Here is an 18,004-nt window from a genome sequence, read left to right on the forward strand (position 1 = left end):
TGGTGCCTGACTCTGAAGAGGAGTTCAATTCACAGTCACGACTGGGGAGCTGTGGAGCAGCCATCGGACCCGGCTGAGGGCCAGCACTAACACCTTCCTCTGAATGAAACAGACTAGCTTTCATTCCTAGGAAGGACGGACCTGACACCACACAAGCCCCTCAACAAGAAAAAGAAGAAAAAAAAAAAAAAAGGTGGCAACTTTTTTGGGAAATTTTTTCCATTTGAAAGATGAGGTATTGAAGCCAATGAAGCCTAACTTCCTTCCAGTTGTGTCTGGTGCCTCAGACGGGGTAAGCCTTCTGATGCTCACTCGGGGAGGCGAGCTGTTAGTCCCAGCCGCCCAAGGAGGGCTGGGTTATGAGGCAGAGCAGCATATAGCAACCACTCCCAGATTAAAGAAAGGAAGCACAAGGAGCCATACTCACATCCAGGGATCAGTTATCCTATGTAGAAAACGCAGGACATAAATGAAGGTTAATACCCAAGGTCAACCAAGAAATTCAATGAGGACAGTACTTCTTTGTGTGCTTTTTAAGTAAAAAATGAGGATAAAAGATAAATGGCTTTTTAAAAAATTAGGAAGGTTATTAAGAAGTGATAAAATATTTCTAAATTCTTCATCTTCCTGCTCAGGACAATCCCTCACGGGAAACCAAAACTATTACTCTAACACTTAGAACTACCGTAATTGTTTTCAATTCTGTAATTTTCCCTGAAGATTTTAACGAATGGCAGGGGCATGAAGGGCAGACCACTCCTGGCCTCTGCAAATACCCTCAAACACCTCAAATCCCCAGGAGGGCAGAGCCAGGGCGCACAGTTACACACATATTTCCGGAGGGGAACTGCAAAGATCAGGCCTCCACCATCATCAGGGAAGCTACCCAGAGAGAAAAGTCCCTGGTGATGGAAATCTCAAGCCAAAAACAGTAAAATGTCAGGTAAAAAAAAACCAACCAAATTAATCTCAATGAAGCAATCCAAATCAATTTTTCTTCTCAAGGGTTTTATAAAATAGACACCTCAGGCTGGGTCCCCTTCATTACCTGCCATATTCCAAAAGCGTGGCATGGACTCGAGATTCTTCATCGAGCAGCTCTTCTGCTCCCTGTTGGCGTTTGTATTTCCGACGGGGCTTGTAAACATCCTAAGAAGTGGATGAGACAGACGACTTACTGAGTGTGAGAACACTCTCCTTCTGAACTGCCTGCTGGGTGCATCCAGCCAGTTAGGGAAGCAAGTCTTTCCCCATCATGGTGAGTGTGCCCGCCTCCCGCAGGAGAACAGGAGAAGGGTGGCCGCCTTCAAGGAGTCTGCTCCTTTGACATTCATATAGGTAGCAAGTATTTCCACTCAAGATATTGCTTGTCAACTTTAACTTGGTGTTTTTTTTTGTTTTTTTTTTTTTTAAGATTTATTCACTTATTTTTAGAGAGAGGGAGAGAGCGAGCGAGTGTGGGGGGAAGGGCAGAGGGAGGGGGAGAGAGAGAATCCCTAAGCAGACTCCCCACTGAGCATGGAGCCCGATGCGGGTCTCAATCCCATGACCCTGAGATCACAACCTGAGCAGAAACCAAGAGTCGGACACTCAACTGACTGAGCCACCAAGGCGCCCCCTTCGTGTTTCTTTTGTCCTATGGCATTTTAATATTTTATGTGGTCAAACTTATCAATCATTTTATATCTTACTTCTTATTACCAGGGATTGTAAAAAAAAAAAAAAAAAAAAGTTCTCGTATGTTACTTGTATAGGTTATACTTAGCTTTTTAATCTATTCAGAAGCTTTTTTTCCTGAATGGAAAATTAAGAATCCCAACATCATCAATTTAATAGTCCAGCCTTCCCCAGATCTGAAATGGCATACATGTATAACATGTACCAATGTTACCCTCTTTAATTCCTCTTGCTTTATGAACCTTTATCCTGTCTCCACTGTTCTTTTTCAAATTTCCTGGCTATTGTTAAACATTCTCTCTTTCAAATGAATTCTAGCATCAACTTGTCAGGTTCATAATAAATAACTGTTGAGTTTTGATTAGAATCACACCAAATTTATAGATTATTTTGGAAAGAACTGGCATATTTATAATATTGAATCTTGTCTTGAGAAGCAAGGTTTATCTCTCTATTCAGATTTTTTTATTCCTTAATAAAATTTTCCAGAAAAAAATACAAATTTTCTTGTCACTGCATATCCAGACCTTTCCACCACCCAGGGCCACAAACCAGTTAAACAATCACAGGTGTATAGGTTAACCCAGAATCCTTAAAAAAAATTCCTTAAATGGTAAAGGAGATTTCAATTCCTAGACTCTAACAGCAGAAAAGAAGAGTAGATACAAACCCTTCAGCAATAATATCTTTTTTACAAAAGTACCAGGCTGAAGTTTATTAAAAAAAAAAAAAGTGTATAAAAACACAAAATGCTCTACCAACTTTCACTGACTTTTAAAATTACTAGAGTGTGATTTAATTATAAATGTAGAAGCAAACATAGATCTATTTTGTATAGGACACATTCTGAAACATAGTATTTCTTGAAGAAAGCATGTGGCATGTAGTAGGTGCTCAATTAATGTAGTTCTTTACCCCTAGATGACCTGATTTAGCATGCCGCCCCAAATGAATGTCCTTCTTGAGTGTCGAGCTGGCAGTCAAATAATATCTTAGTAAAATGTGTTCAGGGCTCTGGGTGCAAGTAGGCAAATATTTATGCAAGGAAGGTATTCCAGTTGTTCGTCCCTGGATCTTTTCTTCTCCACGACCAGAGTTCATCACAAGTAACCTCTACCTGGACATCACTAGGACAAGCACTACTATCAGGTTTCTTCAGATAGTGGTATTTTTATTCCAAGTAGAATTGTACCTCCCATGATAATTCTTGTTAACTTTGTTATTTTACTTTTTATTACGAAAAGTTTCAAACATACAGAAAAACATCCTTTTGTAACACATACTATGTAATTTTAACAATTCTGTAAAAGAAAAGGAATGGACTAGGGTCTGGGATGATGCTGGAGTGTTGTTCTTATGACTTGCCGCCAGAAATAATTCCTAGTTTGCTGCTGGTGTCTACACGAATAGGAAGCTATAAATAATGTAAAACAGAATCATGGGGAAATGCAACATATAATGAATCCACATGACGTCAGTTACTACATATGATTTAATTCTCACTGAGCTCTATTATAGCAGTACTATATAATTGAGCTTAACTGCTATCTTCCTTAGTTACCACCGATAGAGTCAATGACCCAAGACAGGAAATTGGATTCTTCTAAAAAAAGGACTGACTCCAAAACAATAGCATACTGAAACCAGCAGCTATAAGGACCTTTTATTCTGGGAAACAGTGACAATGTTGGCCTTTGTGTAATTATTCCTTATACTTGAAAGCACCTCATATACACCTCACCTTTGCATTTTATAACTGTTCCCAGAGGTAGAGACAAGGCAGATGCTGTTACCCCCACTCCACTACTGAAGAAGCAGAGATTAAATAATTTGTCCAGGATCTCTAAAATAGTATTAGGCCTGGCCCTAGGTCCCCTGGCTGCTAGTCCCAGGGTTTTTCCAATACCCTCACTTGCTTCTGGTGGGCATTCCCGCCACCCTCCAGCCATCTTAAGTGAGTCCTCTCATGAGACCGCCATATACCTGAGGCTGCCACATGGATCATTACAGTGGTTCGCTTAAATAACAAGGACCTAAATGTCAGGTTTTCAGGCCAACTTAAAGAACTATTGCTAAGTCACCCTTTAAAGCAACAGAGTCAGAACCACAGATGTCTAGTCTGGTCTCTGCCATTTACTAGCTCTATGACCTCGGGAATTCCCTTCAATGGGCCTGTTTCCGTCTCTGTAAAACCAGGGCTAGACTAATAGCCCTTGAACAGGCTCTTGTTCTCTGTGCTAAAGGACACATGAGCAGGGTGTGAGAGTCACAGATTTCTACCTTATAGGTCTGGCTACAGGACACCAATTAGGAGAATTCCTGAGTCACATTTCAAATGGCAGGGGAGGGAAGTGGGAGAGCACAACATCGGGGCAGCGTCTGCAGCAAAGATTAATCACAATTACGGCGGGTATCTCCTTTCTGAAATAATGAGCAGGCAGTGAGACAGTCATCACCAACTTGGCATTCTCTGGTTAAGAGCTCCAGTGGGCCAGGCCACACCCAGGTCTGCAGGGAGTGACATTCCCCTGACTTGCCTCCACTGACGTCAACACATTCTCTCAAGGCTCAACCCTCAGACATGCCTCAGTCCAGGAGCCCCACGAACTAACTCTGCTTCACCTCACGGGGCTCCACAGATGTCTCCACCATGAAGACCAATGTCCTGAAAGATCCTGTAGGAAAAAGTTATTATAATTGGGACAAATACATTTGCTTGCTTTTTTTTTTTTCCCATTCTCACGCTAATAAAACAACAAATGAAACAAAGCCCCTGGGTACTAAGTGAAGGAAATGGGAGACCAATGGATGGCAACTATTTCTGGAGAGGGGAACACATCTGCAGGGAGGAAAGTGAGCTGGGGAGGCAGTTTTCTCCAGACTTTGTTTCCTTTCTCTTCTCTTTCACATGAGCCCTGCTCTGCAGCTTCAGGACCGGCACACATCCCGCCACAGGGCTCCTTGAGTCGAACAGTATAATTTGCTGGTAAGACTAAGGTCACTGTATTAAGTAAAGGAGCCAAAGATGGCTTCTGCACGTTGGCTCTTAGGTTTATTTCCTCACAGCAGGCTGAGACCTAGTGGCTCAAAAGCACGCCAGGGCCAAAGTCAAATTTTTACACATCCAGTTGTTTCAAACATGGCCCAAAGAGGCAGATTTTTAGCCACTTACAGCCTGTCTATGTCGCATACTCTACAAAACTGCATTTGCTAACAAGATAGGATAAGCCCTGGGACTGTAAAGACCCAAAACTACTGCTGCAGATCTCTTTCAGAGACCTCTGGCTAAGAGATTCTCTGTGCTGTTGCTGCGTGACATCACCGAGGCACGTGGACAATCTCCAGGACCCCCTGGGGGGTTCCCTTGCTACCCTCGCCTTCTGGATGCAGCCCCGGTGCCTAGAACTCTGGATGGTGGCTTGCTGTGAGGGACTGACTGCCCCATCTTACAAGCAAACCTGTCAAAGCATCACCCCAATAAAGCTTATGTGCGCTGCTTGCCCCCTCGTGGTCATATCTTTTTCCTTGATGAGACCCCAAATTCCCTTGATTCCCTTACTGCTTTTACCTCACCTCCTAGAGTGCGATCTGATACACAGTGAGTGTGCAACTAATATTACTGAATGAATACGTGGACAAACAAGCTTTTGGTCCTAACCCCATAACCTACTACCTGTCTGATTTGGGGCAAGTTACTTTAACCTCTGCGATTTTCCATCTCTAAGAAAGATACAAGTAGAATTATTGTAAGGATTATTTCATAGTATCTGACACACAGTAAGAGCTAAGTTAGATAATATATAACTAAGCTAAGAGATATATATATCTAGGATAGATAAGACAGCTATACATTTTGGGGGGGGGAGGGGCAGAGGAAAGGGAGAGAAGAATAAGACTCTCTGAGCCGGAATCAAGAGTCAGACGCTTAACCGACTGAGTCTAAAATATACACTTTTAATATACATATGTATATATATTATTATTGATAAAATGTACTAACATTGGTTTATGTATGTAGCCACATTTATATTTTATGTGAATGAAAAGGCCTTCCTCATAGCATTTCCTGTGGAAGAACACACTGGAGTAATAACTTCAAATGACATGGTCTCCTAGGGGATCCCATTAAGTTCTGCAAAACATTTCTTTCAACTAAACTGGAAGTTCTAAGAGTCCTTTTCCCCCCTCTATTCTTATACAAAATTCTAAACATTACCAAAAAATGCTCAATGAATAGTAAACAATTACTTTTTGGAGCTTTGGGTAAAATTTGACAGGTACTCTTAGTCAAGGTTAACAGGGAGTAACAGACCTCACTGCACAGAACAGATACTTGAGGGATATGAAGGCTGACAGCTCAGACAAGGAGGAAGTAAGCTGTACAACAGCATGCTAGGTGAGACAAACGAGCGACTATGTTATGACACGAAAAGGAAAAGGTGGTAAGGGGTGACCTGTCCTGGGTGGTGAGAGTTTTGATTTCTTATGTGCTTTGAAAATATACTTCCCATCAGCCTTCCACAAAGCAGCTAGCTATTCTGTAAAAAGGAGGTATGCAGAAGCCAAGAAGTAACACAATTCAAGAAGAAAGCCAAAGTACTGGGAATAATCCCCAAGAGGAAGAAAAATGAGGCCAAGACAAAGAGAGAAAACCCCAAAGTGATGAGTGCAGAAATTCAAGTTCACAGCAGCCTTTCTGCCTGGCAATCTGCCAAGAGGTACTAACAGCCTTAGGCATAACCTCTGACCCAATTCCATTTCATCCAATGTTTCCTAAGTAAATAAAGATCAAAGGAAAAACTTAGCTATAAGAATGTCCTAGATAATGGAAAAAAGAAAAAAAAAGATACAAAGTGAGCTAGTTAATACCACACAATGAATAATCTACAGCCCGTAAAAAGGCTACAGAGGTATTATTGGCATGGAAAGACAGCCTCAATTATATTGTTGAACAAAAAATAAAACAGAATATACAGTATAATGCCATTTTTAGGGATCTCTAATTCTCTGTATTGATATCCCTAACTTTGTATTTCCTACTTGGAATATGTATCAGTAATTATCTCTGGCTGGTGGTATCACGGTGACTTAGTCTTTGTAATTTTTCCCCATTTCTTCATTTTTTGTTACTATTACTAAAGTACTAGTACAAAATACATAGAAGCTTTTTTAAAACAAAAAATCATGCACCCCAAAATGGCTGGGCTACATAACCAAGGACAAGTACAAAAGACTGGAACAGTCCTATAAGGAGGGCTAAGGATAAGAATGAGCTATATATTTTGAAAAATATTAAAATGTTTTTTATATTTTAAAAAGAGGTTATATCTAAGCAAGAATAAGTAAAAGCCTGCTGGTATTATGTTTGTAGATGAAGAAAGACAACAGGATTGTCTCCACTTGGCAGACATTCTCTAGCTGGACAAAGGGTCTTCAAGTGGAAAAGTCACAGTAAACAACCCCGCAGGGGACTGACAAGGTGGTGGAAGAGCACCTCGCCGCTCTGGACGCCTCTGAGTCTCTGGGACCTAGATGAGTAACATCTCAGAGTCCTGAAATAAGCCAGGATCGTTGCTGTAAAACTGGTGCCAGGAGTATGCGGGAAATCAGAGTCCAGGTGAAGAGAGGAAATGGGAGGAGCACCACACCTGTCGTGTTTGAGGAGTCTGATGTAAAACCAAAATCTTGCTGCCTCTTCCTCTTCTGCAAATATGGAGGGAATTTGTTAACCTTTGTGGCTTCAACTTTCTGATTTATAAAACAGAAATAATAATATAGAACTCGCTGAGTGTTGGAAAGGCGCTAATGAGACGATGCTTGTGAAACGCCTCACTGGGTGCCAAACACACAGAAGGCCCTCAATCAGTACGCGGCAGCTACAGACACATATTATAAAAGGCTGGGTCCAGAAATTAGGCACCTACTGTGTGACCTTATTTGAATCTGTAAGTTACCATTCACAATTTAAGTTTGGGATTCTAGATTCGTCCATAAGGAGCAGATAAGAAACACTGATGAGTCATGTGAAGGGCAGAACTGGGAAAAGGGTAGAAGGAGAGGGAAACAGCCTTCAGAATCTGAGACCTAAAAGAGCCACAGCTTCTGGTAGTTGAGAAAAGACTTCATTCCCTTCACAAAGGGACAGATTTCCCTTGGGGAGAGTGACGACGAATGAAAACCAGCACGCTGTTCCATTCCTTACAGGACTCACGAGGATAAGCCAGGGACATGCACTGCAACCCTGGAGTCTCCAGTAAGCTTCTGGAACTCCAATTTCAAGGCAAGGAAGTGACAAAGCACTTGCAGAAGTGGTGGGCGGGAGGGAAGGAAGTGAATGGTAATGGAGCTCAGCTAAGAATCCTAAGAAGAGAGCATCTGGAAGTGAGGGGGAAGAAGAAAACAAATAAAACCCAAAGGCCAGCTCTGGCCATCCATCAAAATTCTTATCATTCCTGCTACAAATGTATTGACAGTCAACTAAGGAGTAAGTTCATACATAAAAAAGGAAATCAACTGAGCAATCTGAACTATTATCAAGAGACTTGCACATTTTCCCCATTTTCCTTTATCTTGATATTATTTTTGAATTAGCTGTAAACAGCATTTTATCTAGAGGCCCACAGCATAGTAGTTACAAGACTGGGTTTGCATCCTGACTCCATCATCACCAATGTGACCTTGGGCAACTTATATAACCTATCTGTGCTTGAGCTTCCTCACCTGTAAAAAAGGAAAGAAAATACTACTACTTCAGAAGATTGTTGTATGGACTAGGTAAGGTATACATAAATGCTTACAACAATGTCTGGGCACCAGGTATTTGTCATTATCATTACCTCCTTAAATCGTATGCAGTCACATTACCAAGCTGAAGAGGCGGATTTTCTTTAAAAACTCCATTACAAATAAGAAGAAAGAATGTGTCTCTAGAGGCCTGAAATGTTTAATGGGTATGGGGATGCCAGGCCCAGTTCCACTGATAGGATGACTGACAGCTATGCTGGCCTTTTCTTCCCATTGATAAGGCTGAAAACTATTATTTCTCACTCTCTAGCCAGGGCTCAGAGTGAGATTTACACAAGAAGATATTCAATTAAGCATTTAGAAAATTTTACTTTTGTTTACCGTTTCTGAATAAGTAACACACAGACTTGGTATAACATTCAAATAGGACAGGCTTTACAAGGCAAAGAGAATTTCCCTTCCTCTCCTGCCCCGGGCTCCCCAATTCCCTGGATGAGAGGTAATGCCATCACTTGGTTCTCCTAGCTTTCCAGAAATGAAGCATCATTTAAAACAAGAGAAAGCAACCACATATCCAACAAACTGGTTAATATTTTTCATGACAAATGCAGTTAGGAGGAATCCTTAATAGCTTACAAAGACACTATATTGGTAAGTTAAAAAAACCAAAATTTTATTTAAAGTATGACTCCAATTCGGTATAAAAATGCACATTAAAAACATGGAAGAGGGACGCCTGGGTGGCCCAGTTAGTTACTTGTCTGCCTTTGGCTTAGGTCATGATCCCTGGTCCCTGCTCAGCGGGGAGTCTGCTTCTCCCTCTGCCTGCTGCTTCCCCTGCTTGTGCTCTCTCTCGCTCTCTGACAAATAAATAAAATCTTAAAAAAAAAAAAAAATGGAAGAAATATGTCCAAGCACCAAAAGAAACTGCTTCTTTGTTGTGAGATTAAGGTTGATTCTCTTCCTCTGTATCTATCAACCTTTAAAAAAAAAAACAAAAAACTTTAGGGATGTCTAAACTGAACAATTATTTCATAACTAGGGGAAAAAAATTACTCTGATGTCATATCATGTCCCGTTATTATTATTATTTGATATCGCCACCATATCTGAGAACAGTATCTGGCTTCAGAGTGTAACGATCTTGAAGGTTTTCCACTCCTTCCATTTCCAAAATGGAATTGTGAAGAAGATACAAATCACAACTCTAAAGTGACAAAGATTTTTCTTGTTTAAAATGAGCACTTCATGTCATCAAATGATTGTTACTCTTTTTAGAGTGATCACCTTGGAAGACCACACATGTATCCTTAAAGTAGGGGGAAAAATGCAAAATAACACTATGCATTATTTTTGGAAGAAAGCGAACTTACGCCCAGGCACTGTGGCTTCATTGCCAGCAGCTCAGGTAGGAAGGCTGGGGCTGGGGTTGGATGTGTGGCACTGAGAAGGTTCTGCTGGGCTCTGGCCCAGAAAGGTTTGAAAAGCTCTCCTCTGCCCCTTGCACTGGGGGAGTGGGCATGCGAGTGCAGACTCCATGGTTAAGATTCACTGTGTCAGTGACCAAGGCTATCCCAGTGTGTCCCACACAAAGCTCAGGAGCTGTTCTGCCTTTCCAGAGCCATCATGGGATGCTAACCTCAATTTACCACCTCCAGTTCAAGAGGAGCTATTCAAAGTTTACACCTGCCACTGGCACAAATGAGGAAAGGCTATGGGTTTGGAAAATTTCTCCTGGAAAACTGGAACTAAGAAAAACACAGGGCAGTGGTTGTGGCACTTTCTACCCATAAATGCTGGCATCCAGGTATGGGCACTGAGGCAGACGGGGCTTCTCTCACACACCCACCTGAGGTCAGCACCTGGGCAATCCCAGGAGGGACTGGGCAAGGGTTTTGGGATTTGAATCACGGGGCTATCTGGAGGCTATGAACTTATGTCCTTCCCTTACACAGGGGCAGGAGAACTTACTGCAAGGTCGACAACTGTCTTGATGGCCTTTTCTTTTCTCTTTATGAAGTCATCATCCTGCAAGACAAAACACAGGGATTAAACAAACCCTGTGTGAAGACTGAAACTCAACCGGACTTCTCAGAAACCTATCTTACAAATTGATTTCTCATCACAGCTTTGCCTGCAGAAGCCTCAATCTTCTAACAAAGTGGAATATATTCTACATGGGTAGAAGCTAGGGCCTCTGCAGATGGCTCCAAAGCAGATCCCACAACAGTAAGAAAGACAGGGACCACAAAGTGTACTGGTGAAGCCAAGCATTCCTGGTCAAATCCTTATGAACTCGGACACCCTGGGCAAGCCACCTATCTCTAAGCCTCAGTTTCACCATCTGTAAACGGGGACACCACCACCTACATCAGAGAGCAGCTGTGAAGATTAAGGAGGAGAAGGCATGTGTTGGGCTGGGACTAAGTGTAGTAAGTACTCAGTGGCTATCTGTTGTTATTATTGCCGTGGGGGTGGTTATTATTAAACCATTACCATAGGAATGCCCTAGGCAATGACCTAGGTGGTCTCTTGAAAAGCTTTATATGACTAGTAAAAAAAATATACTCATGTTCTTATAATTTAATAAAAGTTCTGAATCAAGTACTAAAATTGGGAGAAAAGGAGAAAATTGCAGGGCTTTTCACCCAGGGCCCATTTAAAGAGGCAGTTCTGATGTACCAGGATGCTGCCCAGGCAGGGGCAGAGACGTCACACAGAGGAGCCTGAGCTTACTCTGCTCCCTCCCGGGGAGTCTCTAAGTGTATACACATGCTCGCAGTTGGATGAGAAAAGAAAAGGAGAATACTGACCTCAGGGAGACTGTAGGTTTTCTGGAACTGGGATATGGAGTAGGAGCGGATGTAGTCACCCATCTCTTCCTTTGTTTCTATAGCTCGCTTCACCAGCCACTGGGAAAGAAAGTTAGGAAACATGAGGATAGGGATGAACCACCACTGTGGTAAAGGCCAATTCAGGGATGGTACAACTCGTGAACCGAAATCACCACACTTGAACTGGCCAGGTGATGAGAAACTATCCACACCTACTGTCCTATGTGAAAAGCAGCCAGTTGGGTGTCTGAGACGCTGAGATCCAATGGGATCTAGAGCAGAGTGGCTGTGCAGGAGCCTTAAAGCCTCACGTCGGATGCTCAGGCCTCAGTTTCCCTCTGTGTAGAGGTGAGAATATTGTCTTTCACCTCACAGAGCTACTGTGGGAGCAAATGAAATCACAAGGACCAGAATGCTCTATGAATGCCTGAAGCACAACACAAATATAGTTACAGAGACACCTGGTTCTAGTGGCAGATCTGAACGTTACTCTCTTTCTTGTGCTGCCTGCACCACAGGCCAGGGAAAGGGAAGAGAGCCTCAGAGAACATCTAGCACAATCCCTTGTTTCCTTGATTCCAACAACCTTCCAAGTATTCAGATTTGAGAACAGGCTTGCTGAGTACAGCCCTAGGCTTCAAGGGAGCCAGGCACTCACAGCATTTGCTCTCCTAATCCACACAACATTATAAGGTGACTGATGCCAGCCACGTTGTACAGACCTGAAGCTCAGAGAGACTACACAATTTGTCCACTGCTCCGTAGGTAGCAAGCACAACAAGGCTGCAAATCGCAACTCAGAGGCTCTTCCACACCGGAAGACTGGACATATGAGTTTTATTAAATGTTTTCCAGCTTTACTGGGCTGATACGCAGAACTAGCTGTTCTTCATTGCTCCCTACTTATAATTCCAGTTAATGGCAACACACACAGGCACACCCCCATAACCTGTGGAAGATCCAGGTGCTCTGAGAGTAAGAATGCAAAATACAGAAACACAGCCTCTGTTTCTCCTCCCTGGGTCTTCATGCATTCCCTTTATAACTGAAGAGCATTATGGAGGGGGATGCCATCAGTCAGAGTCACCATGCTCTGTCCAGAGAGAGCTACTACATCTCGAAAGCAGTTTGTGGACAGTAGTTGTATTTCCCCACGAGCACCGCACACTTGGCAAGGCTTAGCTACCTAGGAAAGCAGACACGTGGCATACGGCATGGTGCTCCTGCAGGGACGGACAGAATGCTTGCTCGCCGGGGGCAGCCAGCTCAAGTAAAGGACATGTTTAGGACATAGCTGCCCAAGATGGGGGTGGCTGCAAATAACTCTATGAGGAATATTATTTTGTTGTTAGTATCTTCCATTTATTTCCATCAGTCCACTCCACCCCACCTCCAAACAATGACCCAGAAGTCAGGACAGAAGATCAGACAGTATTCAGGGCTTTTGTAGCCCCTCTCTCGCACCCCGACCCAGCACCGTGGCCCAGGACAACTAAGGAGGCTGACTCCTTGCTCAACTCAATTTCTCTCTACTTTCCTTTGGATGGGGAGATCCAGTTTCTGCACTTTCAAAGTTGTTTCTTTTTCAGATGTTCCTCCATGAATTAGATCTACACTGAGTTGTTACTTGGCTGGATCCTGGTGAGTGTGATGAGATGAGGAAGGTAAGGAGTCTTAGGATTCAGAGAACTGGTCGCTGTTTTGGAGTTCCTAGAGTGAAGGGCTATGGAGGGAACCTCTTGGATAGCCGAGCTCTGCTGCGGGTCCCTACCATCTGAGGAAAGTACCTACCCTCATGGGGTTCACCTGTCCGGCGTGGGAGAAAAAGATGTGATCTAGAACTACTGGGGCCGGAAGTTAGACCCATTCTTCTCTGGGCTGGCATCCAGAGTGTTCTTACAGCTGTGCTAACCAGTGTGAACACAGGTGGTGAGCCTCCAGAGGCACATAAGGCAGCTAGCTCGACGACTGCTCTTTCACTGGTCTCCAGCAAAACAGGCAAAAACTACAAGCATGTGGTTAGTTTTTCATAATACTTTCACAGTATTCCATTGAAAGGACTGTCCTTTATTGTGAGATTGGGGGTTAAAAGGCCTTTCTTTTTGGAGATGCCAGAGAAAGATAGTTGTTACTTAAAACAACTTCTTTATTGAAGTATAATTGATATACAATGTTATATTAGTTTCAGGTGTACAACATAGTGATTTGACAGTTCTATACATTACTCAGTGCTCATCACCATAAATGCAGTCACCATCTGTCACCACACAATGTTACTACAATAGTATTGACTACATTCCCTTTGCCGTACTTCTCATGTCTGTGAGTTATTTATTTGAAAACTCTAAGTTTGTATCTCTTTACTATTCCCTTCACCTATTTTGCCCATCCCCCATCCACCTCTCCTCTGGCAACCAGCAATTTGTTCTCTGTATTTAAGATTCTGTTTGTTTTGATAGTTGTTACTTTATGAAGATATTCTTGCCTGGCAAAATACAGGTGGCAACCATGGGTCAGCCTCCATTTTTGCTTTAAAATTTTACACATCCATGTAATTAAGAAATCTGGTAACTACTAACCTCGGTTCTCACATCCAGACAGGAGGCCCCCCCAGCATTCCATGTACAACACGGAACATTCAGACGTTCGAAATACCCAAACTAGCGACAGATGATCACTTCCCTTTCATCACCTTCTCCTACCTGGACCAGATTTTTTGCTCTCAAAGTTCTAGCCTAGGGCTGAGTAAGGTCTAATCACTAGAGATTCAGGCTTTGGGGGAAAAGCCAGCAACTTCACAGCATGGTGGTGGTGGAAGTTTCAGTTATAATCAACACAGGGTCCCTATTACCTGTTTTCACAAAAAGGAGCAGGTACCATCCCTGCTGCATCAGAGAGAGAAAGTCCAATGAACCTAATGAATCAAATTCTGAGTTAAAGTCTTAGCTTCCAATTTACAAATTTCATAGGATTTGATTGAAAGTCTAATGCAGGGGGAAATCCCCAATAACAGTAACAAAACCAGAAATGACTATATAACACTTATAAAGCACTCACTAAAACGTGCTGGTCCTTCAGCTAAGTGCTTTCTACATATTAACGTACGTAATTCTCATCCTGCCAGGTAGGTACTATTATTGTTTCTACTTAACAGACGAAAAGTTAAGTCATTTGCCCAAGGTCATGCAGCTAAGTGGCAGAGCCAAGATCTGAACCCAGGAAGTCTCCAGAATCCACACTCTCAACCCCTGCGCTATATAATTTTTTTTTAAATTTTTTTATTGTTATGTTAATCCCCATACATTACATTATTAGTTTTAGATATAGTGTTCCATGATTGCGCTATATAATCTTAACGCAGGACCGGAAGACTCTTCAAGCAGGGGCTGCATGAACAGCAGAGTGGGAACAGTACAAGGTTTAGTGACAAGGAGTTTAGACTGCAATCTTGCTTGTCTTGCACACCAGTTCTCTGCCCTTGAGCAAAGCAGTTACTCTCTGCATCTCACTTGCCTCAGACGTAAGGACTGGGATTATGATAGATGCTTCAAAGAACTCTATTAGGATCATTTGCAAAGCGCCGTTCACACAGCAGGCCCTTTGCTCCTCCTCTTTTCAAAGTGCCCAGAGGAGGCTGAGACACTAGACTGCAAGGATGTAGAGCGCTGTACAGCATGAGCCACTTAATCACAGAGCCTTGGGAAACAGCCAGAGTGGAAATAACCTCCCATCAGACATCTAGTCGTCAAATAAAGACTAACTGCAGACATGGTACCAGACTTTCCACGAGGTACTGGTGAGCAACGCAGCTATGGTGCCTGCCCCCAAGAAGCCCATGGTCTGCCAGGAGGGGCAGAAATGACCAGATATACAGGGTGACAAACTAGAGCAAGGAAGATTCCTACAAAGGAAAGGAATATGGTCAGTATGAATGGATAAAGCAAAGGAGCCTGTTCTAGATTGGGGGGCTGGTCAACAGAAGCTTTCTTGAGGAGATTTGGTAGAACTGAAATTTGAAAGATGAATATGGATTAAGTAGGAAATGAGAGAAAGAGAAGAGCTTTCCAGCCCGAGGGAAAGGCCCTGTGACAGGAGGAAGCACAATGTGTATGAGAAAATAGGAAAGAAAGTCAGAGGGGCTAGAACAGAAAGAACAAAGAAGAGCGAGGAATAAAGTTAGGCTGGGACAGGACCAGAGCATGGGGGGCTACGGAGTTCTATCTTTACCAAAAGGGCAATGAAAACCAATTAATGGGAACATTCAAAGATCACAACAGGTGGCGGTGAAACCAGGGTACAAGGGATGGAATACTGTCTACCTTCTGAGAATGACATCAGGAAGCATCATCCTGTCCTGCTCCCCTAATTCCACACCACACCCATTAGACCCAGGATCTAGGCCAGATAGCCTGCTAGCCAGACCCGCTGCAGGAATCCTGACATGCAGAGGACAAGAAACCACAAAGGGGCTCTCACCTGGACAACAGGAAATATGTGAATAAAATCCATGCCCTGGATCTGGTGGGGCTCCAGCTGGTGTGGACACTTCATCCTTGGCAGGACTGAGACAATTTTTTCTGATAGTGCTCTGTTTGGAAAAAACAACAAGCAAAGAGTGAGAACACACTAAGTGGCCCTTAAGACATCTCTCACGTCTGGGTAGCATTCCAGAAGACTCTGGGGCTTCTCAGTGCCAGATCATAACCAAGCTTCCCCTGGCTGTCTACAAAATGAGAAAAATAAGCACAATTTAGATGGTATGTATGCGTGCGACTGAGGCCACAATACTGCTTTCATGCTTTATTCCAGAATTTTTTTCTCCCTATCTTTTTTATGTTAAACCACACTGTTTCTTTATGAAATGGTGGTGATGTTTGAGGTAGTAATTATTACTGAACATCTTTACATGGTAAAATAGAAAGTTTTCGGTGCCCTATGTTCTTTTACATTTTGTTTTATTGACCTACTTTTTCCAAAGATCTGGGAACCACTAGGTTACACATTAAAAAAATTGTTCTAAATATCATTCAGGCAACAAATAATTACCAGGCCCCATGCCGGGTGCCCAGAATATTAAGACAAAACATGGGGCCTTATACTTAAAAAAAAAAAAAGAAAATGGAGTTCTTCACTGTCGTATAAAAGTATTTTTAAAATAAAAAATAGCCTTTCATTTTTTTAATACTTTAAAATTAATCCTAGATTTGGGGAAACCACGTCCTTGTTCTTTTTTTCCAGAGAGCAGAACTTTTTTGCTTCTCACGAGGGGCACTCTGATGTCTCTCCAACACCTTGCTTCAGTCCTAGGAAACATCGGGGAGTTGGCGGGGGGGGGGAGAACGGGGCTCCCTGAGACCCCAGAGCATCCTTCTAGCTCAGTCAGGAGGCCAGCATCCTCCCCCTGCTCCCGCCTGGACCTGGGTGGGGCACTTATATGGCTGGAGTGATAGAGAGATCTGTGTGCAAGTCCACCCCACGGCAGACTTCAGTTTCCTTCTCTACTCAGCTGATGTTTAATCTCCAGATGTCGGGTTCCTGTTTCTTACATCTTAATTGGATCAGACTCAAGAGCAGAGAGCAGAGGTTATTTAGTGGGTCTGCCTTGAGAAACAGTTGCGAGGCATGTCCTTATGGGGCCATATGGAGAAATGGGAGCCTATGCTTCAGCTTACATGGATAGTTTAGGTTATAATCCCACCTAAAACCCTTAAAAAAAAAAATCTTAGCCGGTTACAGCAGCTACAGTGGCTTTCTTTGCAAGTGAGGACTATTTCCCCAAGTCTTACAAGAAACTTCAAATTCAGCAAGTCTGGGTCTACCCAAAGTGTTCCTTGCTCAAAGAAACTTTTATCTTTCTGCAGCTCCATAATCCTTCCCAAGAGACACACACCCTTAAGACCAACATCTAACAAAGGCCTGGATGACAGCAATTATTGTCCTACCTATGCTGCCCTTAGTAGGTTCCATCCCCTTGGTCTTGGTGGGAACTAAGTAAAATTTAGGGAGAAAAGCTAAACGGCTCCCCAAGGAATGGTCCCTAGAGAATACACAAGAAAACTGTTTATTCCCGGAAAGTAGCTTTACATGGTGGCACCAAGGTTAAAACTGCTAAGAGAAGTAGTCACACCTACAGCTCCACGGATCATAATATCAACGTCAAGTCCAATATGTTAAGAGAAAAAAAATATGGACAGGGGAAAATGGATACCCCACTGCATACATTCCCAGGAGGGAAGCCTATGGGAGAACATTTTCACCCCCAACAGAGGGAGTGCATATGTGAATTATCCAAAAGGTCTGAGACATGGAAGGAAACTGTCCTATGACGCTCAGCCACTACTGTAGTCTCTCCTTTCTGAGCAGCCTGTCTTTAGGACACATGCATCTTTTTTGTCATGAGATGTGTGGCTGGCCCAGTGGGGAAGCCTATGGCTGTCCAACTGTTGCTGGGGCTCAAATGGGATAGTTTGGTGGGCAAGTATTAATGAACCCAATTGGCAGGATATTTAAGGCCCTCTCTATAACACACTTTATTTTTTATTTTAATCTCCATCAGACTCTCATGCCTTGTTTAATTTCTCTGAAACTCGTGAGGGGAAGAGACTGGTGCTTAGTTGGCCTTGTTCCCTAAACTCCAAGCTTAGCAAATGAAGATGACCCTGACTTGGCATCCTTGGTCAGGGCAGGTATTAACTATTGATAGACATGGGGCCTTTCTGCTCAGTTATATTTGGGTTCAGTGGGAGGAA

At 42.9% G+C, this 18,004-nt stretch overlaps 1 protein-coding gene across 2 annotated transcripts in view; it reads right to left on the reverse strand.

Moving 5' to 3' along the window:
* CCDC93 (CCC complex scaffolding subunit CCDC93) overlaps window positions 1-18,004 on the reverse strand; it is an 89,430-nt gene that overhangs the window by 58,639 nt on the left and 12,787 nt on the right. The window contains exons 4-8 of one of the 2 annotated variants that reach the window (XM_081814582.1): window positions 15,732-15,843; window positions 11,235-11,333; window positions 10,393-10,449; window positions 1,049-1,149; window positions 428-445 (exon numbers count right to left, since the gene is read on the reverse strand). In XM_081814582.1, coding sequence (XP_081670708.1) covers window positions 428-445; window positions 1,049-1,149; window positions 10,393-10,449; window positions 11,235-11,333; window positions 15,732-15,843 — 387 coding nt within the window. The remainder of the gene's footprint in view (window positions 1-427; window positions 446-1,048; window positions 1,150-10,392; window positions 10,450-11,234; window positions 11,334-15,731; window positions 15,844-18,004) is intronic. The other variant, XM_081814583.1, reaches the window with a different exon arrangement.

This window comes from Leptonychotes weddellii, chromosome 3 (genome assembly GCF_054177405.1).
Source record: "Leptonychotes weddellii isolate Sample4059 chromosome 3, ASM5417740v2, whole genome shotgun sequence".
Taxonomy (NCBI): Eukaryota; Metazoa; Chordata; class Mammalia; order Carnivora; family Phocidae; genus Leptonychotes; species Leptonychotes weddellii.